We start from the raw sequence: 27725 nt of genomic DNA, 5'->3' as shown, positions 1-27725 counted from the left end.
TGACACTAAAATTCTCACTCTTTTGATTGCACAAAGGCTTTATACACTATTGAATGCTGATGTTGCTTGCTCCAAAATTTAATGGTTACATAGAATTAGGATTCTCCAAAAATTTAAAAGAGGGATACAAAAAAGTTATAATTCATTGAAAGATGGCATCATATATACCCATAGCGCACTCTCGTCCCAAGAATGTGAAATTTTTTGTTATGGGTTCACTAGAGCAACGCAAATAAGCCGAAGCTGTTCCAAGAGAGCTCTGGGGTTAGTTTGAGTCATACATTCAGGATTCAAGACAAAGCAAGCATAGTCTTTGTTTGTTTTGTTCAAGCATTGATCGCCTCTTTAATAGTGTCTTTCGAAACATCTTGGTTTTCATTTTCGACGGCAGACATGAGTACTTGGTGTCTTTTCTGTTCTTGGGCTTTCCTTCTGTTTGATTCTAGTATGATAAGGAGAGCTGTAATGTCAGCAGGGCTAACTCCACCAACTCTACTTGCCTGCCCAATTGTTTCTGGCCTCACCTGTGAAATGGGATTATTCATGTTGTGTGGCTGAGGAAAAGGAACTAACAATAATGGATTTTGCTAACAATGATCTGAATTCTGCACCCTATGAGGGTAAAATTATGCATGATTGAATCGCATTTCACGAGAGAAGCCATGATACCAGGTCTTCTTGGGTTAACAGACAGACAGCATAATTTGGAGAAAAAGGCTAGATGACAACCAAATTACACAGACATACCTTTGACAGCTTCTCTCGTGCTTCAAGTGACAAAGTCATCATCGAATAATAATCAAGATCTACCGGAAGTCGTCTGTGCTGTTGATGAACCATCTATAAAAGGAACATAGTTATCAACACGAGACAACACGAACACAATCATATCACATATTGTATGTTATTGTAACATTCAATAATCAAGATGATGTGAGGGTCCACTGGTTTATTAATAGAGAGGCGAAATCTGGCTAATTAGACATTCACATACGTATCGTGAAATCTGGCTTAAGTGTCAGGCCTGAAGGCTTAAATTTAAGCCTTAATTCTATAATTATCTACCTGCTGGAGTTGGCTTTGCTGACGAACGATGAAGCCTTCATACTTAATATCTATCTCTACACATTCCTTGTCGATCCTAGATAGCAGCTCATTCCCAAATCCATGCTTGTCCAAAATTTTGTATAGCACATGTGGTTTCTTAAGAAGGCTTTCTAATGTCGATGAATCCTTTACGGGTTGACCAGAAACCTCGGTAATTTCAGTGGCTAGATCTCCTCCTGAAAATAACACAAGGAAAGTAATTATTGGATTAATTTTCAATTTGATATTAGTCATCGGGTATGATCAGTACACAAGTAAATTCCAAAATCAGCCCAGTACAATTACACCTGCATACGCAAAGAATGGCTTCTAACAAGTCAAACAGATTCGATAAGACAATTTTTCAGCAAAAATGAAATGCATATGTCAGTGATGGCCACAACACAAGCCTTAAAATCCACCAAGCATTATTTGGAACATACGTAATAAATCATCGCATAGCCGTGATACCGTCCACAAAAAGCATGTAACACAATAAGGCTTCTAGTTGAATGCTTACCAGGGAGAGCAGCATGTGGCCGGAGAAAAATAGTTGAATGTAATAAAAAGAAATTTGTCAACACCAAATTAAAACTACTTACGGAGGAGCCAAATGAAAGAAACCAATTTCGAGAGTATACTGGATCCAAGTTTTTAAAATTTAAAAGATTCCCAACCCACAGTCCCTCAAATGCGTATTTCCCATGAAAATTATAGCATGGCCAATGAAGATTACAACCATCATATGCTCTTACAAATGATAAGATAAACCTGAAATCCTGGTAGTCTTGAGTCGCTTTTTCTCTTCAGAAATTCGAGCCTGCTTATCCTGGTAGATTTTCCAGCGGCTCTCATCTATCAAACCAATTTCATGGCCAAGAGGTGTGAGGCGGCTGTCGGCGTTATCAGACCGTAGTAGCAGCCGATGTTCGGAGCGGCTGGAAAAAAATTAGAACTGTAAAATGTTGGCAAATGCATGTGGCAGACATGTAATAAATGAAGGGACCAACCAAAGAAAAGAAAAAAAAAACGTGGTGGTTGGTACGCATAGTTGACGAAGGAAATTTCAGATTGAATAACGCGTTTTTAACGCGTGTTCACACTGACAGGAGGTTCTATAAATAGAGCTCCCCCTTCATTTGGAAATCATCCCTTTTTCGAGTTTTCTCTCATCTTATAAGCATTTGAGTGCTTAGTTCTATAATATTTGTGAGGTGTTTTGTTCTCCTGTATTAAGAGAGTGTGTGTTCTCTTTGAAAACACAGTGAGTGAGTTGTACACCTACAAAATATTATAGTGGAATTCTTTTCATCTTGCCCGTGGTTTTTACCCTAATAATTTTTAGGGGTTTTCCACGTAAATCTCGGTGTCCAGTTTATTCTTTATTTTCAGATTTTATTATCTCAAATTCCGCACGTGGGACCAACAAGTGGTATCAGAGCCTTAGTTTAAAATTTCTTAAAATTCTGAGTATGCTCTGTGATTGCAGCCTAGACTGATCTTCCACATCAGAAAAGATTTTTTGAGATTTTTTATTTAAGGCGGGATTATTTTGTCCGGTCTACTAAAATTGTTGTAGACATAATGGCGGGAAGGTACGAGATAGCAAAGTTCAATGGAAGCAATTTTATGCTGTGGAAAATAAAGATACAAGCAATTTTAAGAGAGGAAAATTGCTTGGCGGCTATTGGAGATAGACCGGTGGAGATTACAGATGATGGAAAGTGGAACGAGATGAATGATAATGTTGTTGTCAATTTACACTTGGCTATAGCTGACAAAGTTTTGTCAAGTATCTCTGAGATAAAAACAGCAAAAGTTATCTGGGATACTCTGACAAAGATGTACGAGGTTAAGTCCCTACACAATATAATTTTCCTAAAGAGAAGGCTTTATACTCTTCGGATGGCGGAATCATCATCGATGACCGACCATATCAATACACTAAATACTCTATTTGCCCAACTCACTTCCATGGGGCATAAAATAGGGGAAAATGAACGTGCGGAGCTTCTACTTCAAAGTCTACCAGATTCATATGATCAACTTATCATCAACATTACCAACAATATTCTTATGGGCTTTCTAAGATTCGACGATGTCCTAACTGCGGTTCTCGGAGAAGAAAGCCGGCGCAAGAATAAGGAAGACAGGTTGGTAACTTCGAAGCAGGCAGAGGCTTTGCCAATGATAAGAGGAAGATTTATGGACCGTGACTCCAGTGGGAGCCAAAGGCGAGGTAGATCAAAGTCAAGAAGTAAGAAGAAAAATATTTACTGCTTTAAATGTGGCGGTAAAGGGCACTTCAAGAAAGAGTGTACGAGTATCGATAAAAGCTCTCAAGGAAATGTGGCCAGTACTTCAGGCAGTGGTGAAATATTATTCAGCGAAGCAGCAACAGTTGCAGAAGGCAGACACAAATTTTGTGACACATGGATAATGGATTCAGGAGCGACGTAGCACATGACGTCTCGGAGAGAATGGTTTGATCATTATGAATCCGTCTTAGGAGGATCTGTATTCATGGGAAATGATCATGCCTTGGAAATCGCTGGGGTCGGTACTATCAAAATTAAAATGTTTGATGGCACCATTCGCACCATACAGGAGGTACGACATGTGAGGGGACTGACAAAAAATCTTTTGTCCTTAGGGCAATTGGATGACATCGGGTGCAATACTCGGATCGAGAACGGGATCATGAAAATTGCGAAGGGAGCGCTTGTGGTTATGAAGGCGGAAAAGGTTGCTGCAAATCTGTATGTACTTTTGGGAGGAACACACAAAGAGGCAGAACTAGCTGTTGCATCAATTGGTTCAGGAGAAGAATTAACAGTGTTATGGCATAGAAAGCTCGGGCATATGTCAGAACGAGGGTTGAAAATTCTCTCAGAACGGAAGCTGCTGCCGGGAATTACAAAAGTGTCACTACCCTTTTGTGAGCACTGTGTTACCAGTAAACAACACAGATTAAAGTTTGACACTTCTACTGCCAGGAGCAAAAGCATATTAGAGCTGATTTATTCGGATGTTTGGCAAGCACCAGTTGTATCCTTAGTAGGAGCGAGATACTTTGTCTCGTTCATTGATGATTTCTCTAGGAGATGTTGGGTGTATCCAATCAAGAAGAAATCAGATGTTTTTCAAGTCTTCAAAGATTTCAAAGCGCGGGTTGAACTTGATTCTGAAAAGAAAATCAAGTGTCTGAGGACTGACAATGAAGGAGAATATACCAGTGACGAATTTGATGCATATTGTCAACATGAGGGCATCAAGAGACAGTTTACGGCGGCTTACACACCTCAACAGAATGGAGTGGCGGAGCGGATGAACAGGACCTTGTTGGACAGAACAAGAGCTATGTTGAGGACTGCGGGTCTAGAAAAGTCATTTTGGGCGGAAGCAGTCAAAACCATATTATCAATCGTTCTCTTTCAGTGGCGATTGATCTGAAGACTCCGATGGAGATGTGAACCGGGAAGCCGACAGATTATTCTCATTTGCATACATTTGGAAGTCTGGTGTACGTTCTGTACAATGAGCAAGAAAGATCAAAGTTGGATTCGAAATCCAGAAAATGTATTTTCTTAGGATATGCTGATGGAGTAAAGGGGTTTCGCTTGTGGGATCCTACTGTTCACAAGCTTGTCATCAGCAGGGATGTTATCTTCGAGGAAGATAAAGTAAAGGGAGACAAAGGCACAGCGAATTCAGAAACTACTATTTTTCAGGTGGAAAATAAGACAGACGAAGGTCAAGTTTCTTGTGAAGCAGTACCAGAGCACGAAGAACAAAAACATGTTGAGTCTGAGGTTTCCAATGTGAGGCAGTCAACTCGAGACAGAAGACCACCAGGTTGGCTTTCAGATTATGTCACTGAAAGCAACATTGCATATTGTCTATTATCAGAGGATGGTGAGCCATCGAGTTTCCACGAGGCTACTCAAAGCTCGGATGTATCTTTGTGGATGATAGCAATGCAAGAAGAATTGGAGGCATTAGACAGGAATAAAATTTGGGATCTTGTTACACTACCACGAGGGAGGAAAGCCATCGGTAACAGATGGGTCTATAAGATCAAGCGAGATGGCAATAACCAAGTGGAGCGGTATCGTGCTAGATTGGTGGTAAAAGGGTATGCTCAGAAAGAAGGCATTGACTTCAATGAGATATTTTCTCCTGTGGTTCGACTTACAACAGTCAGAGTAGTGTTGGCATTGTGTGCGGTGTTTGACCTACATCTAGAACAGCTAGATGTGAAAACGGCATTTCTTCATGAAGATCTTGAAGAAGAAATCTATATGCTCCAGCCAAAAGGTTTTGCGGAAATAGGCAAAGAGAACTTGGTTTGCAGGTTGAACAAATCTCTGTACGGTCTCAAACAGGCGCCGAGGTGTTGGTACAAGAGATTTGATTCCTATATCATTAGCCTTGGATACAACAGACTGAGTGCAGACCCTTGTACATATTTCAAGAGGTCCGGTGATGATTATATCATTTTGCTGTTGTATGTGGATGACATGTTGGTAGCAGGCCCCAACAAAGATCAGGTCCAAGGATTGAAGGCACAGTTGGCTAGGGAATTTGATATGAAGGACTTGGGACCAGCAAACAAGATTCTAGGGATGCAAGTTCACCGAGATAGAAGTAACAGAAAGATTTGGCTTTCCCAGAAAAATTATTTGAAGAAAATCTTGCAACGCTTCAACATGCAAGATAGTAAGCCAATTTTGACCCCTCTTCCTGTTAACTTCAAGTTATCCTCCGAGATGTGTCCTAGCAGTGAAGCAGAGAGGATGGAGATGTCTTGAGTACCGTATGCATCAGCCGTGGGAAGTTTGATGTTCGCCATGATCTGTACAAGACCGGACATTGCTCAAGCAGTGGGAGCAGTTAGTCGGTATATGGCGAATCCTGGAAGAGAGCATTGGAGCACTGTTAAGAGGATCCTTAGATACATTAAGGGTACCTCGAATGCTGCATTATTTTATGGAGGATCAGATTTTACACTCAGGGGCTATGTCGATTCAGATTATGCAGGTGATCCTGATAAAAGAAAATCTACTACTGGTTATGTGTTTACGCTTGCAGGGGGAGCAGTAAGCTGGGTTTCAAAACTGCACACAGTTGTGTCGTTATCTACAACAGAGGCAGAATACATGGCAGCTACTCAAGCTTGCAAGGAGGCAATATGGATTAAAAGGTTATTGGAGGAGATCAGGCACAAACAAGAAAATGTTTCTTTGTTTTGTGACAGTCAGAGTGCCTTGTACATTGCAAGGAATCCAGCTTTTCATTCCAGGACTAAACACATTGGAGTACAATTTCACTTTGTGCGGGAAGTAGTAGAAGAAGGAAGCGTGGATATGCAGATGATCCATACGAAGGATAACATAGTTGATTTTCTGACCAAGCCAGTGAACACTGATAAGTTTGAGTGGTGTAGATCCTCAAGTGGTCTAGCAGAGACGTAAGCAGCAGGGAATGGCAAGATTGAAAGGAGGTGTGGAGATGTGTTTGATTCTCAATCAAATCTCCAAGTGGGAGAAATGTTGGCAAATGCATGTGGCAGACATGTAATAAATGAAGGGACCAACCAAAGAGAAGAAAAAAAAACGTGGTGGTTGGTACGCATAGTTGACGAAGGAAATTTCAGATTGAATAACGCGTTTTTAACGCGTGTTCACACTGACAGGAGGTTCTATAAATAGAGCTCCCCCTTCATTTGGAAATCATCCCTTCTTCGAGTTTTCTCTCATCTTATAAGCATTTGAGTGCTTAATTCTATAATATTTGTGAGGTGTTTTGTTCTCCTGTATTAAGAGAGTGTGTGTTTTCTTTGGAAACACAGTGAATGAGTTGTACACCACAAAATATTATAGTGGAATTCTTTTCATCTTGCCCGTGGTTTTTACCCTAATAATTTTTAGGGGTTTTCCACGTAAATCTCGGTGTTCAGTTTATTCTTTATTTTCAGATTTTATTATCTCAAATTCCGCACGTGGGACCAACATAAAAGAAAATAATAAGAGAAGAACACAAGGTAGAAGCACAAAGACGTCTCATCTACGTAGGCCACCTGTGCTAAATTGCTAATGAAAATAATGGCTTAAATCATATAAAAAATTGATAAAATGAAGAATATTTAACTACCTTCTAGTTCAGTTTCTTCCAAAATATATAAAATATAAAGTAGGGTTGGAGACAAGATATGCCTGATCCTTACAGTGTCAATTGTCATTATATGTATAAAAGGTCTCTGTCCTACAATCCTAAGATGTTCCGAGTAGTGTCTAGCACCAGTACCTTGTATTCATGGAGGGATACTCACAAAGAGGATTACAAAAATAGAAACATCTTTAGTTTTGATACCTTGTTAACACGCGATAAGGCTCTCGAAGATCCTTTGTTACCAGGTCATCGATCAAAGTTCCTATATAACTGCTCTCCCTTTCAAGAACAATTAGAGATTTACCATCAGAGTGTCTGGCAGCATTTATTCCAGACACAATACCCTGTTTGAAGAATACACAAGAAAAGTAACAGACGTATGAACAAATCAAATACAAGGAAAATCTGCACACGAGACAGAAGAACATCGTATCAGTGGTATGAATATTATTTTTCTTCTATCAATTATGATACAAAGTGTCTCATTATATACACAACTAACCATCTTAATTTAGGCTACAGAATATTAAATATCCTTAATTATAATCTACACAATAGGAACAAAATATTATCTAATAATCTTGTACAAATAGCTTATTTTGTTTCCCTCTCTCCACACTCCCCCTCAAATTGGTTCAAAGATATTGATCGTGCCCAATTTGTTTGTAAATTCTTCAAACTTTGGTAGAAAGTGCCCTTTAGTTAAACAATCTGCAATCTTCTGCTCAGACATAACATAATGCATACATATCACCCCACTTACTAACTTCTCCTTGATAAAGTGCCTATCAATCTCAATATGCTTGGTTCTGTCGTACTGGACTGGATTATTTGCAATGCTAGTATCTGATTTGTTGTCACAACAGTTTCATAGACATTTCTACTTCTAGCTTCAATTCTTCAAGGCCCAGCTTAAACCATAACAATTCACATGCCTCATTAGCCATAGCCCTCGATTCAGCTCCAACACTGCTCCTCACTACAACATTTTTACTCCTCCAGGTGACTAGGTTTTCCCACAAAAAAATAAAGTACCCTAAAGTTGATCTTTTGTTTGTAGTTCATCCAACCCAATCAACGTCTGTAAATCCATCTATACTCCTCTGATCACTCTTCTTGAATAGTAGTCCTTTCCCAGGAGTGCTCTTTAAGTATCTCAAGAATTTGTAGACAGCTTCCAAGTGTTCTTCATAAGCCGAGCGCATGAATTGGTTCACCATACTCACAGCGAAGGCAATATCGGGCCGTGTGTGAGAAAGATAAATTAACATTCCCCACCCATCATTGATATCTCCATGTATCAACATGAGTTCCTTAAATCACATTTCTCAGTTTCATGTTTGGATCTATAGGAGTATCACTAAGTCTACAACCACTCATCTCAGTTTTTTTGAAGTAGATCCAGGATATAATTTCTCTGTTAGACATATATTCCATTCCCAGGAAATAACGCAAGGGACCCAAGTCCTTGACCCCAAACTCTGATTGCAAAACATTTTGTCAGTTTGGTTATTTAAATTTCATCGCTTCCTGTTAAAATTATGTCATCAACATACAAAATTAGAACAACCACCTTTCCACCCTTGGTATGCTTCACAAACATTTTCTGATATGATTGTCCCTGAGTACAGTCTCGTTTTTAAACCGATCTGGATAATTTTTCAAACCATGCTTGTGGGGACTGTTTTAGTCCATAGAGACTTTTTTAATTTGCAAATTTTCCTTCAAATTTTTTTTGATAGGAAACTAAAGTTTATTATTAAAATAAAAATTTTACAATAGTGGCGGACGAGTAATCCGCAAAACGAGTGCTGCTACAGTCGAGAAAACACTACCAGACTATCGTCATGACCATAAAAATTTCCAATCCATAAATAAGTCTGAAATAGATAAATGATTAAACTCTGTCAGCTTAGTCGTCCAATTCGCAACTTTGAATTTGATCTTCTCTCAGACGTTATCCACGGTCTCCGATAAGTCTTCAAATATTTTGTTGTTTCTCTCCGGCCAGATTGACAAAAAAGTGCAGTGAATTACCAAGTACCAGAATATGTTAAATCTTATCCCAGTTGGACTGCCCGGCTCCATAATGAACATGACTTGTGCTCTTCTCGGAAAAGCCCATTCAAATCCCAACTCTTGCAACACTTTTGTCCGAATACCTCTCGAAAAAGAGCAATGCACCAATATATGGTCCTGATTTTCTTCTTGCTTGACATAAAGTGCACCATTGCGGGCATAACTCACAGGCCGCCTTCTTTGCACCGAGTCACTTGTGGGGAGTTTCCCCAAATCCACAATCCACGAGAAAGCTCGAACCTTTTGCGGGATAGGTACTTTCCAGTTATTATCATAATAGGGGAATGATGGGAAGTTAGAAATTTCGTAGAAAGATCGAACAGAAAATAGACCTGAATAATCTCCCAACCGAACTTGAAAATCCCTCGTGCCCAACTCTAACCTAACTGAGTCTAAGACTAAAAAATTTCCTTCAAACTGATCCTCAAAACCATGGGAAGCATTTATATACACTTCTTCTTCCAATTCTCCATAGAGAAAAACATTTTCACATCCAAATGGTGTAGGGCGCAACCCAAATTTGCACCTAAAGATAGTAAGATTCTTACTGTATTCAGTTTTGCCACAAGAGAAAAAGTTTCTTAACAACAAATCTCATATGTTTGAGTGAATCTCTTGGCAATAAGTTTGGCTTTATATTGCTCCAATGACCCATCAGAGTGGAGTTCACATCGAATACCCATTTGTAGCCTACTGTTTGCTTTCCTCTCGGCAACGACAGCATCTCCCATGTTTCATTTTTTTCAAGGCATGCATTTCCCCATGAACAGCCTCCTTCCAATGCAGAACCATTAGAGTCTCCTGTATAGAATTAGGAACATCCACACTGTGCAATTGGGAGATAAAACTAGAATAGGATTTAGAGATATTCTTGTAGGACACATGGTTACTGAAAAAGTGGCACGATTTCTTCTCCGGCTTCCGTTTGATTTGCTGTAATTCTCAGTCCTTTCGGCTACCATCTTCTCTTCTTAATTCTGCAAAAACTTCGTCAAGGGATGGCAGGGATTTCTTCCCTGGAATTCTGCCACTAACATCATCAAGCTCTCGATTTAGTCCAGCAAGAAAAACATATACACGATCAATTTCCACTTGCTTTTGGTTTTTTATAGTCATTCTTCCATTCCCAAGTTTCTTTGTAACAAAAGTCTAGTTCCTGCCATAGTGCTCGCATTTAATTGCAATAATCGATCACGTTTCTTTCCCCTTGCTTGAAATTCCATAACCTGGTTTTCAGCACAAAAATCAGGGAAGAATTCTCCAAATCAAAATATATCTCCCTTACAGAATCCAAACGTCCTTCGCAGTGGGAAGAAATGGGTGGTTTTCCCTATTGAAGGTTCCATGGAGTTTATAAGCCATGGAAGTTTCAGACATCCATGAGCTCCACTTCGAATCTTTCTATTCAGGATCCTTCGTTTCTCCCGTCAAGTATCCTAGCCTTCCTTTGCCATCGATTACGAATTTAATGTACTGGGCCCATTCAAGAAATTCTTTCCCATTTAATTTATGAATGCTCAAAGTAACCCAATTAGTGTTCAAGTCCATTCGGGTACAAGTCTTGTGTTTTCAGGCCCACAACTTCTCTATGACTTCCGAACTCAGTTCTTCTTTTGACCCAAACATTATTGCTCTGGTTCATGGTCTGCAAGATCTCGAATTAGCTGCCCAAACACGGTAGCCTCTTCACCTGGGATGTAAGGGCGTCGAATTTGTGGCCCAGACACAGATGCTGCTTTAATAGATGGATGTCAGGTTCGAATCCCAGACAGAATCACGATTATTACGGTGTGAAGGGCGAGGACCCAGATGTTGTTGCTCCTTCACAGGGTTCTCAACAGCGTTATCAAAGCCTCACGGGCTCTGATACCATGTGAACAAACCAAATACAAGGAAAATATGCACATGAGAGAGAACATTGTATCAGTGCTATGAATAATATTATTCTTCTATTAATTATGATACAAAGTGCCTCATTATATACACAACTAGCGATCCTGATTTACACTACGAAACATTAACTATCCATAATAATAATCTACATAATAGGAACAAAATATTCACTAATAAAATTGTACAAATAACTTTTTTTTTCCTCGGATGAACAACAAGCATGGTATTTTGGAAACTTTTTTTTCATGAGCATTAAATACCTGGGCTGCGGCTTCTTCATAACCAGTTGTCCCATTTATTTGACCAGAGAAAAAAAGTCCTTCAATTTTCTTTGTCATGAGGGACCTAAGACATTGATGTGCTGGAAAATAATCATACTCCACAGCATAAGCAGGCCTCAGCATGGAACAATTCTCAAGTCCAGGTAAAGTCCGCAACAGTGGCAGCTGGAGTCTCTCTGGTAAACCAGTCGAGAATCCCTGTAGGACAACAAGATGGATGATTACCAACGTTCTTTCGCATGAGTACATGAGAAAACTAGCAGTCCAACGTCTGGCTCTAGAATTTTTCTTTGGTCGTGAGTTAAAATCTATTGAATGCAATCACCAACAAATGCAACACGGTCCAAAAGGTAAAACTCCAACCTGCACATAGAGTTCAGGTACAGTCCGACCCTCTGGTTCTAGAAATATTTGATGTGACTCTTTATCCTGAAACCTAACGATCTTAATACAGAAAATATATTAGAATGATAGAGAAAAGATACATTACCTCAACATTGAAGAAGTTTCATCAGTGCTAACAGAAATCAAAGTATAGAAATTTGCATAGCATGATTTTTATTAGCCTTTGATGTTAAAGAGAAAGGAAGATTGGAAGTCAACATGTAGAATCTACAAAACCTTGTCCTCAATGGAGGGGCAGTACCGAGGTCCCTTTGATTCCACCCATCCTCCATAAGTGGGAGTCTCATGCAAGTTCTCTTTAATTAACTGATGAGTCTTCTTTGTAGTTCGTGTAAGATAACAGCACATCTGCTCTCTTTCACAGTGGTAGTTTGGATCAAAGCTGAACCAGCTTATCTGTTGATAAATAGGAAAATCAGTACCACACTTCAAAATTGTTATCATTGTGGACCCTATATCGAAGGTGATAATCTCAATAAGGTATAGGTGATAGTAAAATTCAGGCAAGCAGGTGTGCATGATCATGAACAGCTGCCGATAAATTTAAGATGGTTGGAATGAAGTCTACTGTTCAATAGGCTGAACAGCAACATATAACCAATGCGATAAAGTTGAGACTACGACTCTCAAGGGCAGCCGGATGGTAAAGATTCTATGGATGGTAATCTAGACCACAACTTTTACAAGACAATAACGAAGCAGAACAAGCATAAAACTGCTCAGGAATTATGTGTTAAATACGCTAAATCAAGTAAACAATATCAAGGCATGTTCACCACAGGTGCAACCTGCCCCTCGGCAACCTGTTAGGAGCTTAGAAGGCCAACAAATGGAGCAGATCAATCCATTTGGAATGGTAGATCGTTAATTAATTACAACTTTTATGTAGAGGAACTTTATCAACACTTGACAGCATTGTTCAATTCGCTGAATTGCTAACCCGGAATTTAGTATCCTATAAGTTCAACATGACCTTCAAAAATTTATGGTGCCTAACTTATATATTGAATGGAAAAAACAAAACAAGATTAATGTATCAAATCCACATCATAATGTTGAGAAAACTGATCAACAATGCAGGAACAATGTGTATTGTAAAACTATCACAGAACCTTCACACAAAAATAAAGAAATGACCTCTTCATCTCCATGCTGAGGTTCCAATCCAGAGAAATCTACAGTGCGGGAATCTACACGCGCAGGGGTTCCAGTTTTTAGACGGTCAGATTCAAAGCCAAGCTGCTGCAAGTTTTCTGTCAGACCATGAGAAGCTGATTCACCAGCTCTTCCTGCCGACATGGAAGTTCTACCGACCCAAATTTTACCACTCATGAAAGTGCCAGTGGTGAGAACAACAGAAGGAGCATAGAAATTCATGCCAAAGAATGTACAAACACCTTCCACATTGTCATTATTTCCCACCAAAATATCTGTCACCATTGCTTCTCTGATAGAAAGGTTCAGCGTGCTGAAAACATGAACTAGTAGTCAGAGAAAAAAGTACGTAATGAATTTTACACTGTTAATTCCAAAATTACACCCACCACGAAGTTTGGCTAAACTGATCGTGAAATTGACAGGTTCATACTATGGCAGCCAAGATCTAGAGAAACAACTTAGAATCACTGAAACTCGAACTTCAGAAATTTGGGATTCATTTTGAATAGTTTATACAATGTATCTTGAAACAATACCAGTAGTTATAAAACATAATACCTTTCCACACACTTATTGGCAATGAAAATTCTCTGAAATTTTGTTTGTCAATTACAACTTCAAATTTTGACTCCGTGATCCACCATGTTAGTTATTGAATCAATCACGTAATGCAAGTAATTGATATATATATATTTTGGAAATAAAATCAATTTGATTCTCTATCCTGCTACTATAAATTACCCAAATAAAGTATGCTCGACTAATTGCAATTAAGGTTAAGACTTGTAGCCAATATAAACATGCACCTGCTAACACTGTACACAAACATCATAAGCCGGACAGATCTAACGGATAGAGATTCTATATCTTATAAGGTTCACAACATTAAGAAATTAAAGGGTAATGTAATTAGATTTTCACAAATTAAAGGGATGTGGACCAGTGTAGAAGCAAGTTAAACAAGTTTCACTAAATATGGAAAACCTATCCAGCACAATGTGTCTCATTTGGGAGCATCCATAACACATGGCAAATTCCAATAAAAACCAATGGATACTCCAAAGTGTTTTTGTGGGAAAATCAATTTCAAAATAAAAAAGATTGTGTATAATTGTAATTATTTAGTCAATATTTATCACAGATTTTGTGGAATTTAGATTAATATTCTTTAAGATTAGATATTAGATCTTCTCATAGTTGTCAAAAGCGCAAGGCGCAAAAAAGCGCTCAAGTGTCTTGGGGCTTCAAGCGCGAAGCGCACGCTTTACGGAAAAAAGCGCAATAAACAAAATATTATCAAAAAAATCAAAATAAAATAAAAAATCTTTGAAAATGTGATAGATGAAATATTAAATGTCATTATAATCGTCATCTTCATCTTCCAAATCTACGTCACGCCACAATAAAAAAAATATTATCAAAAAAATCAAAATAAATAAAAAGTCTTTCAAAATGTGATAGATGAGATATCAAATGTCATTTTAATCGTCATCTTCATCTTCCAAATCTACGTCATCAGCCCCATCACTTGATTTGTATCCATCGGTATCTTCTTCTTCTTCAGTTTCATCATCAATGTTGATCTCTTCTTCATCCACTTCATCCACAAGACTAGTTCAAGCTGAAAATTGCTTTATTTTTGCTGAAGTGGATGATGACGCTCTTTTTGAAGTAGATGCATTTCGAGATCGAAAGTCATATGCACTTTCACTAACCTCAACCGCTTGTGCTACATCACTTCAACGCAAATCATCATCTTCAAAGACCAAATCGTTATCATCATTCTCGTTATCACTATCATTCAACTTTCCCAACAATCATTCGTTACTATCATCTATTTCTGACAAAGAAATAGGATCAATCTTATCTCGCATGGCATATCTTCGCTTCAACGCTCTGTTGTATTTGATATATACCAAATCATTCAATCGTTGTTGAGACAACCTATTTCTTTTTTTAGAATGTATCTGCCAAAAAAATAGAAAGTAAGAAGTTAGGTTCATACTCCATAATATAAAATTTAATATGTAAAAAAACTTCTGACTTACATGTTCAAATACACTCCAATTACGTTCACAACCTGAAGAAGAGCATGTGAGGTACAAAATCTTCATTGCAAATGTTTTTAATTCAAGTGTTGATGCACCATAAGAAGACCACCAATCAGCTTGAAAGTTGAAACACAAAAAAAATATAAGATTAAATTTCTTATCATTCAAAGTTTGTATCTATACTATAAGTAATGTTTGAGAAATAAATTAATATTGCACTAAATATTATATACCTGGTGATTTTGAAGCACTTTGTCTAATAGCCATGGGTAAACCAAAAAGTCCTTCTGCTTTTTTGTATTTATCCAATTGATTTGTAATCTTATCTTGTAAATCTTCACCTCGCACCAATCTAGCTATGCATTTGTACAGACCCTCCAACACTTCTTCATCATTTTCTATGTCACGATTTGAGTAAAAAAACTCAGGATTTAAGAAATATCCAGCCGCATGCAAAGGATGATGGAGTTGAACGTTCATCTTTTGTCGATGATTTCAAAAATACCACGATATTTTTCTTCATTATTATTAAATGATGCAGCGATAGCTTCTTTGGCTCTGTCCATTGCCTCATAGATGTAACCCATTGGGGACCTTTTTTCACCGTTTACTAGCCGCAATACTATCAGCAATGGGCCGCCAACTTTTAATGCAAAAACTGTAGTTTTCCAAAAAGAAGGCATCAATATCACTTCTGCAACACGTTTTCCAGCCGCCTCTCTAGAATATCGACTTTTTGCCCATTTTTCAGATGTAAACATCTTTCTCAGATTTGCTTGTTGAACTTGAAACCGCTTTAAAGTCAAAAAAACGGTTGCGAAACGAGTCTTTGCAGTTCTTACCATGTCTCTCTGTCCAGTAAACTCTCTCATCATGCTCAACAATTGTGGTCTATTGTAAATATAGCCATTCACCATCAATGCCCGTTCATGCAATTTTTTGAGGTTAGGAATTTTGAATATTTCCTCAAGCATCAAATCTAAGCAATGAGCTGTACATGGAGTCCAATACAAGTGTGGAAAATTGTTTTCCAAAAGACGACCTGAAAAAATGAAGTAAATTTACTTTAAAAATCGAAAAATCAGATTATAAATTCAATTTGCAATTTAAAATATTACCAGCTCTAACATTGCAGCTTGTATTATCTGTTACAACCTGAACCACATTATGTTCTCCAATTCGATTCACAAATTTAGAAAGTAACTCATACATCTTGTCAGCAATGTGAGAATAACTTGAAGCATCCACCGATTCAACAAATATAGTTTCTTTAGGACCATTTACCAAAAAATTTATAAGAGTTCTACTTTTTTTATCCGTTCACCCATCTGCCATGATTGTACAACCATACCTAGCATGATCTTCTTCGTGGGATTTGAGAAACATGTTCGTATTTGTCAACTCTTTCTTCAAATACTTAACTCTTACTTCATGATATGATGGAGGTTTCATTCCCACTCCAAAAGTCCCAATAGCAGGGTTGCAAAAAATCGTATTTAACAGCATTGAAAGGAATTCCGGCATCATACATCCACGTAGCAAATTTCTGAACCGCATCTTCTCTTAATTTCTTCTTATTTTCATCAAACTGACCTTTATTTTTCGCACGTCTCTGTCTGACAATTTCTTCTACATCTTTCGCAAAATAAAGATCAATAGGCCCTGCTTGTTTACACCTTTTACCCTGCACTGTAGGGCCGGACATTGGTCGTTTCTCTTTCATTTTAGTTTGAATATCATCCTCATTCTCATCTTCTTCCAAATCAACAATATCATCTAAATGAGGAATATCATCCATTTGATTCTTCAAAACACTCTTTTTTTGCATGAACTCTTTGATTTCTTCCTTAACATGCTCCGGACACTTCGGACAAGCTTTCACATTTCTATTGCTCCCAACTAAATGTAGCTTGTGCCGAAAAATCCCACCGTTTGTTATTTTGGCACAAAAACAACAGCATACAATATTTGGATTTTTAGGATCCGGAAGTGTTGCATAATTCCAAGCAATATCCTTTCGATTTGATGGAATCGTTGTGTTTGACATGATTAAATACTGAAATATAAATATAAATCACATATTAAATTATTAAAAATAAAAAAACACAATTTAAAATTTTTTACAAAATTCCTGAACTTAGGGTTTACCAATTTTTGAATAGCAAAAGAAAAGGGAACACCAAGGCGGCGGCGGCAGAGAAGAGACGCAGACCACTGGAGAATGGAGAGGCAGAGAAGATACGTATCGCTGTTCTTATTTCTCAGACAATTTAATTTACAATTGGGCTGGGCTTAAAATTGGATTTTGGACCTGGGCTGTCTTAAAAAAACATAAAAAAACCTGCAGCTTCTCTGAAGCGCACAAGCGCTCGCCCAGCAAACAAAATTGAAGCGCAGTGAGGCGTGGGCTTTCTCAACCTGATGCGCTTCAGATTCTCTTGAAGCGCATCTACAGCGCCTCGTCTCGCCTCGCGCTTAAGCGAGCGAGGCGAGCGCTTTTTACAACTATGGATCTTCCTAACATAGCTCCTAGTTATTGTGTATATATATCTTTGTAAACATCATTATTCAGTGAATAAGAAATATGTTTTTCTTTCTTTACGTTTTACATGGTACCAAATCTTTGTAAAAATCTGGGCATTACAGTTTGAAGTTCCTTCACATCGCCTTCGCCAATCCTTCAATCCTCTTCAATCTCGTAAGTTGTAACCATTTGGCATGCAAAAATGTCAGAAAAGACTGAGAGTAGTGGTGCTAAAGTCACTAAGAAATCCAGTCGAATGAAAGCAGCAACCTAATGTCAACCGGGGAGCAATACATTCACTCAGCGTATAGGCTGAATGGGAAGAATTACCTAAAGTGGTCTCAATTGGTTCGCACATTCTTGAAGGGAAAAGGCTAACTGAGTGGCCTACTCGTTACTGGCCCAAAAAAAGGAGATCCTGGATTTGAAACATGGGATGAACAAGACTCCATGGTAATGCCCTGGTTATGGAACTCTATGATGCCTGAAATCAGTGACACGTGCATGTTTCTCAATACTGCATGAGACATATGGGAGGCCGTGATGCCAACATACTCAAAAATTCGAGATACTGCGCAAATTTATGAAATCAAGACAAAGAATTCATCAACTAAACAAGGAAGTTTGTCGATAATAGAATATTCCAATTTTTTGCAAAGTTTACCCAGAACTACATCGGACCACTGTCAGTGATGTTTGATACTGCTAAAGTGAGGTGGGGTCCGGCTCCGTTTAGATCGAGAATGTTTGGCTGTCACATCATAAGTTCAAAGACTTAGCTCAGGAATGGTGGAACAATGGGACTACTCAGGGGTGGGAAGGATATAAGCTTATGAAGAAATTGAAAAGGATCAAAGACGAAGTGTCCAAATGGAACAGAAAGGTATTTGGAAATGTGGGCATTAGACTTAAGAGTTGACCATCAAGATAAAACAGATGGACGAGTTAAAGGGTACTGGTGTGTGGTCTGAAACTCTAAACGAGGAAAGAAAGGAGTTAAGGTGCGAATTGGAAAATGTGTTGTTCAGAAGATTTCAAATGGACAGTCAAAAAGCAAAAATTAGATGGATGATGGAAGGGGATCTAAACTCGAAATTTTCCACTCATTAATGAATGACAGAAGGAACAAAGCGATGATAGATAAAGTGGAATTGGAGGACGGGTCAGTGGTTACTGAGGAAAGACAGATTGAAGAGGAAATAATAAGATTCTATCGGAATATGTAATAGGAAATTGGACGGAGTGGAGGGGGAGTTTGATGGGGAAGAGGGGGCATTTCGTGGATTGGAATGAAGTCAGTTAGATAGATTTCTTTTCCAAAGCCCCAGGGCCGAATTGGTTCACAATGGCTTTCTTTCAAAAGAATTGGGATACGGTCAAAGAGGATTTAATAAAGGTATTTGCTGAATTTTTCGAAAATGGCATTGTTAATGGCATCACAAACGAAACATACATTTGCCTCACTCCAAAGAAACAATATGCTATCAGGATAAATGACTTCAGACCAACTAGTTTGATAACGAGCTTGTATAAGATTTTGACCAAGGTCTTGACAAGTAGAATGAAAAAAGTCTTGAGTTTTACAATTGCGGAGAATCAGTGTGCTTTTGTTAAAGGAAGACAGATTCTGGACTGTTGTCTCATCACAAATGAGGTTGTGGAGGTATATCGAAGAAAGAAAAAGAAAAGATGGGTGTTTAAAGTTGATTTGGAAAAGGCGTACGATAACGTTGATCGGAGATTTCTGGATTTTGTGCTACGAAAGAAAGGGTTTGGTGATAGATGGAAGAGGTGGATCATTGGGTGCGTTTCTAATGTATCCTTTTCGAATTTTATCAACGGAAGGCCACGGGGTAAATACAAATGGGAGAGAGGACTCAGACAAGGGGATCCATTATTCCCTTTCCTTTTTAATTTAGTCGTCGATGGGTTGGGACGGATGGTAGATAAGGCAAAGGAAGAGAAGGAAGTAAGAGGGCTCGAAGTAGGTAGACAAAAAATAGAAATTTCGCATATACAATTTGTGGATGACACGTTATTCTTTGCACACTCACAGAGGCATCTATTGGCACTAGTGGAAATACTCAAAAGGTTCGGGCTTAATTCGGGTCTCAAGATTAATTTGGATAAAAGTGGTGTGGTGGGACTGAATATGTCGGAAGAGGAAGTCGATGGATTGGCACTAGCACTTGGGTGAAAAAAGAAAAATTGCCGATTAAATATCTAGGGGTTCCTTTGGGAGGAAACATAACGACTACGGAGTTTTGGGAACCTGAGCTACCCAAAATGGCAAAAATGTTATCAAGTTGGAAAAAGTCATTTCTCTTGAGGGGGGTCGACTCACTTTGATAAAGGCAGTTTTAAGTGCGATGCCATCTTACTTCATGTCTCTATTCAAAGTGCCAAATCGGGTGGCAAAAAAATGGAAAAATTGATGAGGAATTTCTTTTGGGATGGAGCCGACAGGGAAAATCATTGTCATGTAGTAGAATGGGAGCAAGTGTGCAAACCAAAAGACAGGGGCGGTCTGGGACTGGGGAATATCTACTTAAGAAACAAAGCATTTCTTGGGAAATGGTGGTGGAGAGGTTCGGTGGAAAAGGGGACACTGTGGAAAAAAGTAATTATCAGCATTTATGGTCTTCAAGATAATGGATGGGACGTGGGGTTGGCGGGGAATTCGACTTTCAGAAGCCCTTGGAAATGTATTTCTCGATCTTACCCGGCTTTTCATCAGTTGGTTAGGGGGTGCTCAAAGAGGGTAATATCATTCGTTTTTGGGAGGATGCTTGGGTGGGGGGGTTTCGTTAAAAGATCGTTTTCCATCATTATTTCAGATTTCCACATCAACAAACAAATCAGTCAATAGCTTGGTAGATGTCGTCGCTGGTAACGTCAATTCTTTTATCCAATGGGATGTGCGATTTAGAAGAAATTTTAATGAGGTGGAAGTGTGTGAGTTCACTGTTCTCTTAGGGGTTTTAGAGGCCGTCCAGTTGGAGTGGGGTATCGAGGATTTTAGAATTTGGTGGTTGTATCGAGGATTTTAGAAATTTTAGAAACGAGAGTCGCAGGAGTAGGGCGAGGAGAGAGAAAGGAAGGAAAAGGTTAAAGGACCACCGGCGATCGAAGATGTTCAGGAAGCGAGAGTGCCGATTGGAAACGGGAAGGTATCTGAGGAGCGTATGTGATGAGAGAGCATTTTTCTGATTTTTGGTGAAGGTTTTTCTCGATTCTGTTGAATTGAACTTCGTTATCCGGCGTCCGGCTGTCGGTGCAGGCACGATTTTCAGGTGTGGTCGTCGGTGTTGAAAGATCGATGGTTGGTGATGGGAGAAAGGGTGTGAACGATGGGGCGATTATCAGACGAGGGAGAGAGCATTTTGAAAAATTTTCTTCCATCATCGATTACATTATCAGTAATCTATGGTGAGGGTGGGGGTATCGAGAACATTATCAGTTTCTACAGACATCTTTATAGGAAATCTGATGGTGAAGGTGGGGTTTCGACGGGTTGGAGAGGAGTCCCTTAGATACGAGTGAAGCAGAGTAGTTGGAGAATCCATTTTCTGAGGATGAGATTAAAAAAGCGGTGTTCGATTGCGATGGAAACAAAGCGCCAGGGCCGGATGGGTTTACAATGGTCTTCTATCAAAAGTGCTGGGATACGGTCAAAGCAGATTTAATGAAGGTGATTGCTGAATTTTTTTATGGTGGCATTGTTAATGCTATTACAAATGAAACCTACATTTGCCTAATCCCAAAGAAACAAGAAGCACTTAAGATTAAAGATTTTAGACCAATCAGTTTGACAACGAATATGTATAAGATTCTAGCTAAAGTTTTGGCGAACAGATTGAAAAATGTTTTGGGACATACAATTGCAGAGAGTCAGGTGCGCATTTATTAAAGGAAGACAAATTTTGGATTGCTGCCTGATCGCGAATGAAATAGTAGAGGAACACCGCTGGAAAAAAAAAGGATGCGTCTTTAAAGTTGATTTGGAAAAAGCGTACAACAACGTTGATTGGAGATTTCTGGATTTTGTGATGCAAAAGAAAGGGTTTGGGACAAGATGGAGGTCGTGGATTGAGGGGCGTGTTTTGAATGTTTCTTTTTCCGATCTTTATCAATGGTAGACCACGGGGGAAATTTCATGGGGAGAGAGGCATTCGACAAGGGGATCCACTATCCCATTTCCTCTTTCTTAGTGATTGACGGATTGGGGCGGTTGGTTGATAAGGCCAAGACAGTGAATGAAATAAGAGGATTGGAAGTAGGGAGAGACAAAATTGAAATTTCACATATCCAATTCGCAGATGATACATTGTTATTTGTCCAGTCTGAAAGGCATCTAATGGACCTGGTGGAAATTCTCTACTCCTTCAGTCTTAAATCGGGATTGAAAATCAATTTGGATAAAATCGTGGTTTTGGGATTAAATGTTTTGGAAGAGGAAGTTGCTGCCTTGGCATTAACAATTGGGTGCAAAAGAGAGAATTGGCCGATCAAGTATCTTGGGCCTCCTTTGGGAGGCAATCCTAAGACCGTTGACTTTTGGAACCCGTGGGATCCAAAATGTCGAAGAAATTATCGAGTTGGAATAAGTCTTTTCTCTCAAGGGAAGGTCGACTTATGTTGATCAAGACAGTGTTAAGTGCGATGCCGACCTATTACATGTCTCTATTCAAAGTCTCTATTCAAAGTGTCAATTAGGGTGGCGAAACGGATGGAAAAAATGATAAGGAATTTCTTGTGGGATAGAGCCGATGGGGAGAAGCATTGCCATATCGTTGGGTGGGATCAAGTTTGTAAACCAAAGGATAGGGGAAGACTAGGGTTGGGGAATATTTGCTTGACGAACAAGGCGCTTCTTGGGAAATGGTGGTGGAGATGCTCAGTGGAAAAGGAATCTGTGGAAGAGAGTAATCAAGAGCATTTATGGTCTACAAGAAAACGGGTGGGACGTAAGGTTGGCTAGGAACGCAACTTTTAAAAACCCATGGAAATTTATCCCTCGTTCTTACTCGACTTTTCAACTTTTTATTAGGGCGGTGTTATAAGGGGGGAATATCATTTGCTTTTGGGAAGACATTTGGGGGAGAGAGGTCTTGTCGTTCAAAGAGCGTTTTCCATCTCTGTTTCACATTTCCACCTCGACTAATAAACCGATCAGTTCTTTTTTAGATGTCAACGATCTTCAAGTCAATTCTGACTTTCATTGGGATGTGCGTTTCAGGAGAGAGCTTTAAATGAGATAGAATTAGATGAATTCAGTAATCTTTTAGGGGTATTAGACACGGTTAGGTTGGAGAGGGGCACAGATGATTTTAGAGTTTGGATAGGGGACTCTTCCGGGTCTTTTTCTGTTCGGTATTTCTATTCTTTCTTCCCGGGTTCAATTTTCCCTTTATTCCCGTATTACTATAATATTTGGAATATACCAGTCCCGCACAAGGTTCAAGTCTTCTCGTGGACAGTGGCTTTGGAGAAACTGCCCACTTGCTAATTTGTTGCAAAAAAGGTGGTCTAGCTGTGCATTATGCCCTCAATGGTGTAGTTTATGCCGGAAACATGAGGAGAATCAAGACCATCATTTGTTGCATTGTTCTTTCTCGACTGGAATTTGGACAAAAATACTACAAAAGCTGGGTTTCGACTGGACCTTTCCAAAAAAAGCTCAAGACTTGTTTCTTATGGAGACAGTATTCCACACCGGGAAAATGAATAAGAGCTTTGGTATTTGATAGTTCCCGGCATTTTTTGGTCAATATGGTTGGAGAGGAACAATAGAATATTCACAAATTCAGCGGAATCTTTGGACGATGGGCAAAGATCGAATTCAGGGTTGCGACTTAGACCACGAAATTGCCGGAATTTAACCACTTATTTATTTCTGATTTTGTTAGGGATTGGAAGTTTGTATGCTACTGATATTAGTTTAGAACTGTTTTTTTTAAATATGTAAACATAAATTGTGGATTACTCTCCTTTGTAATCCGGCCTACTATTTTAATAAATTTTTGTTTCATATAAAAAAAAACATTATTGTGACAGATGATGATCGGGAAGGAATATAGAGTTTGAAGAAAGGTTTGATGAAAGAATTTGAAATGAAAAGAGCTTGAAAGACTAAAATATTTTCTGGGCATCAAGGTAGCATACTCAGAAAGGGAAATTTTCATATCCCAACAAAAATACATAACAGACTAGTTGATGGAGACATGTAAGTTAGGTGCCAAACCAGCAGAGACACCTACCGAGTCCAACCACAAACTTGGAGATTATTTGGAAGATGCAACGGTGGAGGAGAGTTCTTATCAGAGACTGGTGGGAAACTAATATACTTATCTCACACAAGACCTTACATAGCCTATGCGGTGAGGTGGTTAGCCAATTCATGCACAACAGCAAAGAACCACGTCTTAGGGTTTCAATACTTGAACAGTACACCGGGAAAAAGATTGTATTCAAGAAAGGGGAGGGAATGACTCTTGAAGCATACACTGATGCAGAGTATGCAGGATCTGTACTTATAGAAGATCAACTTCGGGCTAACGTATTTTTTTGGGAGACTATCTCGTGACTTGGAGAAGTAAAAAAATGTTGTGGCAAGAACAAGGGCAAAATCTGAGTTTAGAGCTATGGCTCTTCGGATATGCAAGTTATTGTGGCTGAAAATTGTTTTAGAAGACTCAAAAGGTTAAATTGGAAGGTCCATGAAACTTTATTGTGACAACAATTTAACTATTACTGTTGCTCATAATCCGATGTAACATGACCGTACACCACATTGAAGTGTATAGGCACTTCATAAAATAAAAGCTAGAAAATGGACTAATTTGCACCCCTTTCATTTCCCAGGCATACTCACCAATGGATTGGCTGGAGCAGATTTTCAAGGACTAGTTGGTAAACATGGAATGGATAACATCCATCCCCCAACTTGGGGGGTGTGTGGGAAAATCACTTTCAAAATAACAAAGACTATGTTTATAATTGTAATTATTTAGTCAATATTTATCACAGATTTTGTCGGATTTAGATTAAGGAAATATTTTCTAAGATTAGATAATAGATCTTCCTAATTTAGCTCCTAGTATTGTGTATATATATCTTTGTAAACATCATTATTCACTGAATAGAAATATGTTTTTCTTTCTATACGTTTTACAGTTTTATTAATAAGGGAAATCAAATCCTGAGTCTAGAGGCATATTGTTCTGACTATTGAACAGATGTAGTGAACTATATATGCCAAAAGATACATCAACAAACTTGCCTTTCTACGATCTTCTTCATTTCCAAAGCATATTCTCTTTTATCAGTTTGAGCACGAAGTGCTCTAACAGCAGGGCCCCTTGAGACATTCAGAATTCGTTTTTGCAAGTAACACCTGAAGGATGACATAACACGTGCCCTCATTGATAAGATATAACAAAGTAAAAATGAAATTCTCAATGAAAGAGCAAAATATCAACTAAAACTGGAGCAGAATATAAAGATGCCCTGACTTGGTTCTTGACAGTCAACCTCTTCTCTTTTTCTTTTCGGGCAATTGACAGTCAAACTCTTGACAGCCAAAAAATAGACACATTTTTAATTTAGATGACATTCACATCATCAGTCACAGGAACTTTTCAGGTTCTTTTAAACTATACATAACTGTAGGTATCCTCCATAGCGGCCAATTAATAAACTAAACAAGAAAATTAGAACTTTACATGCACAAAGAATTAAAGACAGGAGAAGGACAGAGAAGTGATTAAGGTCAATTCAGAAGAATTTGAGATGTTTAGCAAGAACTTTGTTAGATGCTAGAGACAGTTTAAGCATTTTTTATTTGTAAGGACCCAATCCAATAAATGTGGCCACTTAATAAAAAAAAGAGTGATATAAGTACTGACAAATATTCTAGTTTTTTGTTTTATTTTAGTTTACCTATCCGCTACCTTTCCAATTTCACCGCCAAGCGCATCCACTTCATGAACAAGTTGAGACTTTGCTGGTCCACCAACAGCTGGATTGCAAGGCTGCATTCAACTCCAATTAATACAGAAACTATGTGTGATATTAAGAAACATTATATAGATAACTTTCTTGATAAATGATTGAATCCAGGGGCCTGAAAAAGAAAATAGACAAAAAGAATTCTGATTGATTCTTGTTCAGTCATCTAAAGCATAGATGATACAAAATTTCATGTCTCTATGCGCTTGGTAGTTTTAATTATATTGCCTTAACCAATTGCTATGGGTAATCTATTCCAAAAACATATTTACCAGTGACTGGAGTTTCTGGTTGATTCTTGTTCAGTCATCTAAAGCAACATACGTAAGTGTACCCAACTAACTTAATAGTAAATAGTACCAAATGCTCCAACTTAAACCTTCAAATGTCAGGTTGTCCACTAGCACAAGGCTATGGCTCATACGTAACAATTAGATAAACCAAAGACGAGGACTTGAAATACAACAAGTGTTACACAATTCTCCAACTAGATTTTTATTTGAGGGCTCATGATCCACATTCCACCAAATGTCGATAGAACAAAACATATCCACGAAGATCGACCAGAAAAACCATGATTGAGGTCATACCGGATAGTTTACCATTGATCTGAAGATGGTCCAAAAATAATTTTTCTTACAAATCCAATAAAGCAAAAACCATTCTTCGTTACTATCTGTTCCCTATGGCAGAACCCAAACACCCCGCTAAACCAAAAAATTCCAGTATGACTGAATACCAAAGAGCAATGAAAAAGGGAGCGAGAAAGCAATTCAGAATATGGAAGGAATGTAATAATTTGCAAAATAAAAAAAAAAGGCAGTTCTGAGCTTCTAGGTCTTTTGCAAATACAACCTGCCAAGCAATGCGGTCAATATTTAGTGTCAGCAGAAGAGTTTTTGCCCCTAAACGGGAAGATGCAAGTGCAGCTTCACATCCTGCATGCCCTCCTCCAACAACAATCACGTCGTATCTCTCATTTAATGAATCATTTTGATTATTCCAGGCTGCATCTTCAAGGAACAAAAATGTATATCAACTTCTTAAAAGGTAAAAAAATCCTTCAGAGGAACAAGATCGGCAACTTGCAACCATCTTTAAGATTAAACAGTTTGACTTCGAAGAACAACATATGAAACATTCTTTTACTTTCATTCTTTTATGGATTGAGGGTGTGTCCAATAACCTCAAGAATAATGCTAAAAAATTCTTGGCTAAAGAAATTCACACAACTTGTTGTATTTCCAATTTAACTTTGTAGATTCGAAATATTGAACTCTTGAACTCCCGCCATTCAGCAACAGGTAACTTATAAAGTTTCCAACTTTTCGTGAAAAATATTAACAAATGAATAATAATTCAACAACATACTAAAACCCAAAGGTTACAAACACATAAACCCGCCCAATGAAATGTCAAGTGTATTCGGGGTACAACTTTAAAGAAACCCATCTACTTCTTCACCAATTGAGAGCCAACAAGCATGCATTTTGAAGGTATAGAGCCGAGAATGCACATTGTTATCTCATAAACATAACTTGAAAAGATAAAATACGAAATCTTACCTTTAGATTTAGAGGCTGAAACATGGAAGAGACGACTTCGGTTCGCAAGGGAAAAGCGGAAGTGGCGAGAACTGAGTGATTGAGGGCGTTGCCAAGGGATGAAACGAGCGGTGCAGCGAGAAGAACAGAGGGGAAACTGCGAAGCAATTCGCGTAAAATGAACAGATAAACTGAAAGACATGGGGGGGGGGGGGGGGTGTTCAGCTGGTCTAGAAATTCAGTGATTCTGAGTTGTAATCATCGCCATGGCAGGACCTTGCAGAAGATTTTGGCGGCCGAGCCAAGACAGATAGCCAATGCTTGAGCTACAACCCAGATTGACCTTGGGTCATCAGTCCTGTCATCTTTTATATTTCTTGAATTTTTTTCTCAGCAAATTGTGCAGTGTGCTTGGTTCTTGAATCTTCACTGAAAATGGAAGAAAAAAAGTGGAGAAAATGGAGATAATATGAGAAGATAAATGAGAGGAATACAGGCGCCCGATTGTAAATCTTATTTCTCA

General features: G+C 38.6%; 2 protein-coding genes across 6 annotated transcripts; both read right to left on the bottom strand.

Annotated features, from left to right (window-relative positions):
- On the bottom strand, nucleotides 1-27725 carry LOC142553724 (uncharacterized). Of its 5 annotated transcripts, none has more exons than XM_075664172.1 (13): nucleotides 27224-27725; nucleotides 26514-26671; nucleotides 25590-25681; nucleotides 24931-25044; nucleotides 13053-13383; nucleotides 12132-12311; nucleotides 11874-11954; nucleotides 11490-11708; nucleotides 7459-7601; nucleotides 1858-2024; nucleotides 1066-1283; nucleotides 748-840; nucleotides 1-524 (listed from the first exon to the last, which is right to left on the bottom strand). In XM_075664172.1, the coding sequence occupies exons 1-13, from the start codon at nucleotides 27402-27404 to the stop codon at nucleotides 327-329; spliced, it is 2175 nt and encodes a 724-aa protein (XP_075520287.1). In that variant the 5' UTR covers nucleotides 27405-27725; the 3' UTR covers nucleotides 1-326. The 5 variants fall into 5 exon arrangements, with proteins under 5 accessions (XP_075520287.1, XP_075520288.1, XP_075520290.1 ...); XM_075664173.1 differs by having other exon boundaries at nucleotides 26514-26665; XM_075664175.1 differs by lacking the exon at nucleotides 27224-27725 and having other exon boundaries at nucleotides 25601-25681.
- LOC142553725 (uncharacterized) lies at nucleotides 14268-17958 on the bottom strand. The gene is made up of 3 exons (XM_075664177.1): nucleotides 15358-17958; nucleotides 15122-15240; nucleotides 14268-15040 (listed from the first exon to the last, which is right to left on the bottom strand). The coding sequence occupies exons 1-3, from the start codon at nucleotides 15602-15604 to the stop codon at nucleotides 14891-14893; spliced, it is 516 nt and encodes a 171-aa protein (XP_075520292.1). The 5' UTR covers nucleotides 15605-17958; the 3' UTR covers nucleotides 14268-14890.

This window comes from Primulina tabacum, chromosome 8 (assembly GCF_025594145.1).
Source record: "Primulina tabacum isolate GXHZ01 chromosome 8, ASM2559414v2, whole genome shotgun sequence".
NCBI lineage: Eukaryota > Viridiplantae > Streptophyta > Magnoliopsida > Lamiales > Gesneriaceae > Primulina > Primulina tabacum.
Note: the sequence above shows the minus strand (reverse complement) of the source record. Positions and strands in the feature narration are given on the sequence as shown.

What these genes read in the sequence shown, in the direction of transcription:
- LOC142553725 (XM_075664177.1), bottom strand. Translation starts at nt 15,604, where the DNA reads ATGAACGTTCAACTCCATCATCCTTTGCATGCGGCTGGATATTTCTTA. An exon ending in AAGTGCTTCAAAATCACCAG is followed by an intron (nt 15,241 to 15,357) that starts GTATATAATATT and finishes TCAACTTTCAAG; the next exon opens with CTGATTGGTGGTCTTCTTAT. An exon ending in ATTGGAGTGTATTTGAACAT is followed by an intron (nt 15,041 to 15,121) that starts GTAAGTCAGAAG and finishes TTTTTTTGGCAG; the next exon opens with ATACATTCTAAAAAAAGAAA.
- LOC142553724 (XM_075664172.1), bottom strand. Translation starts at nt 27,404, where the DNA reads ATGTCTTTCAGTTTATCTGTTCATTTTACGCGAATTGCTTCGCAGTTT. An exon ending in GCCCCTCCATTGAGGACAAG is followed by an intron (nt 11,955 to 12,131) that starts GTTTTGTAGATT and finishes TTCTGTATTAAG; the next exon opens with ATCGTTAGGTTTCAGGATAA. An exon ending in ATGAAGAAGCCGCAGCCCAG is followed by an intron (nt 7,602 to 11,489) that starts GTATTTAATGCT and finishes TTCTTCAAACAG; the next exon opens with GGTATTGTGTCTGGAATAAA.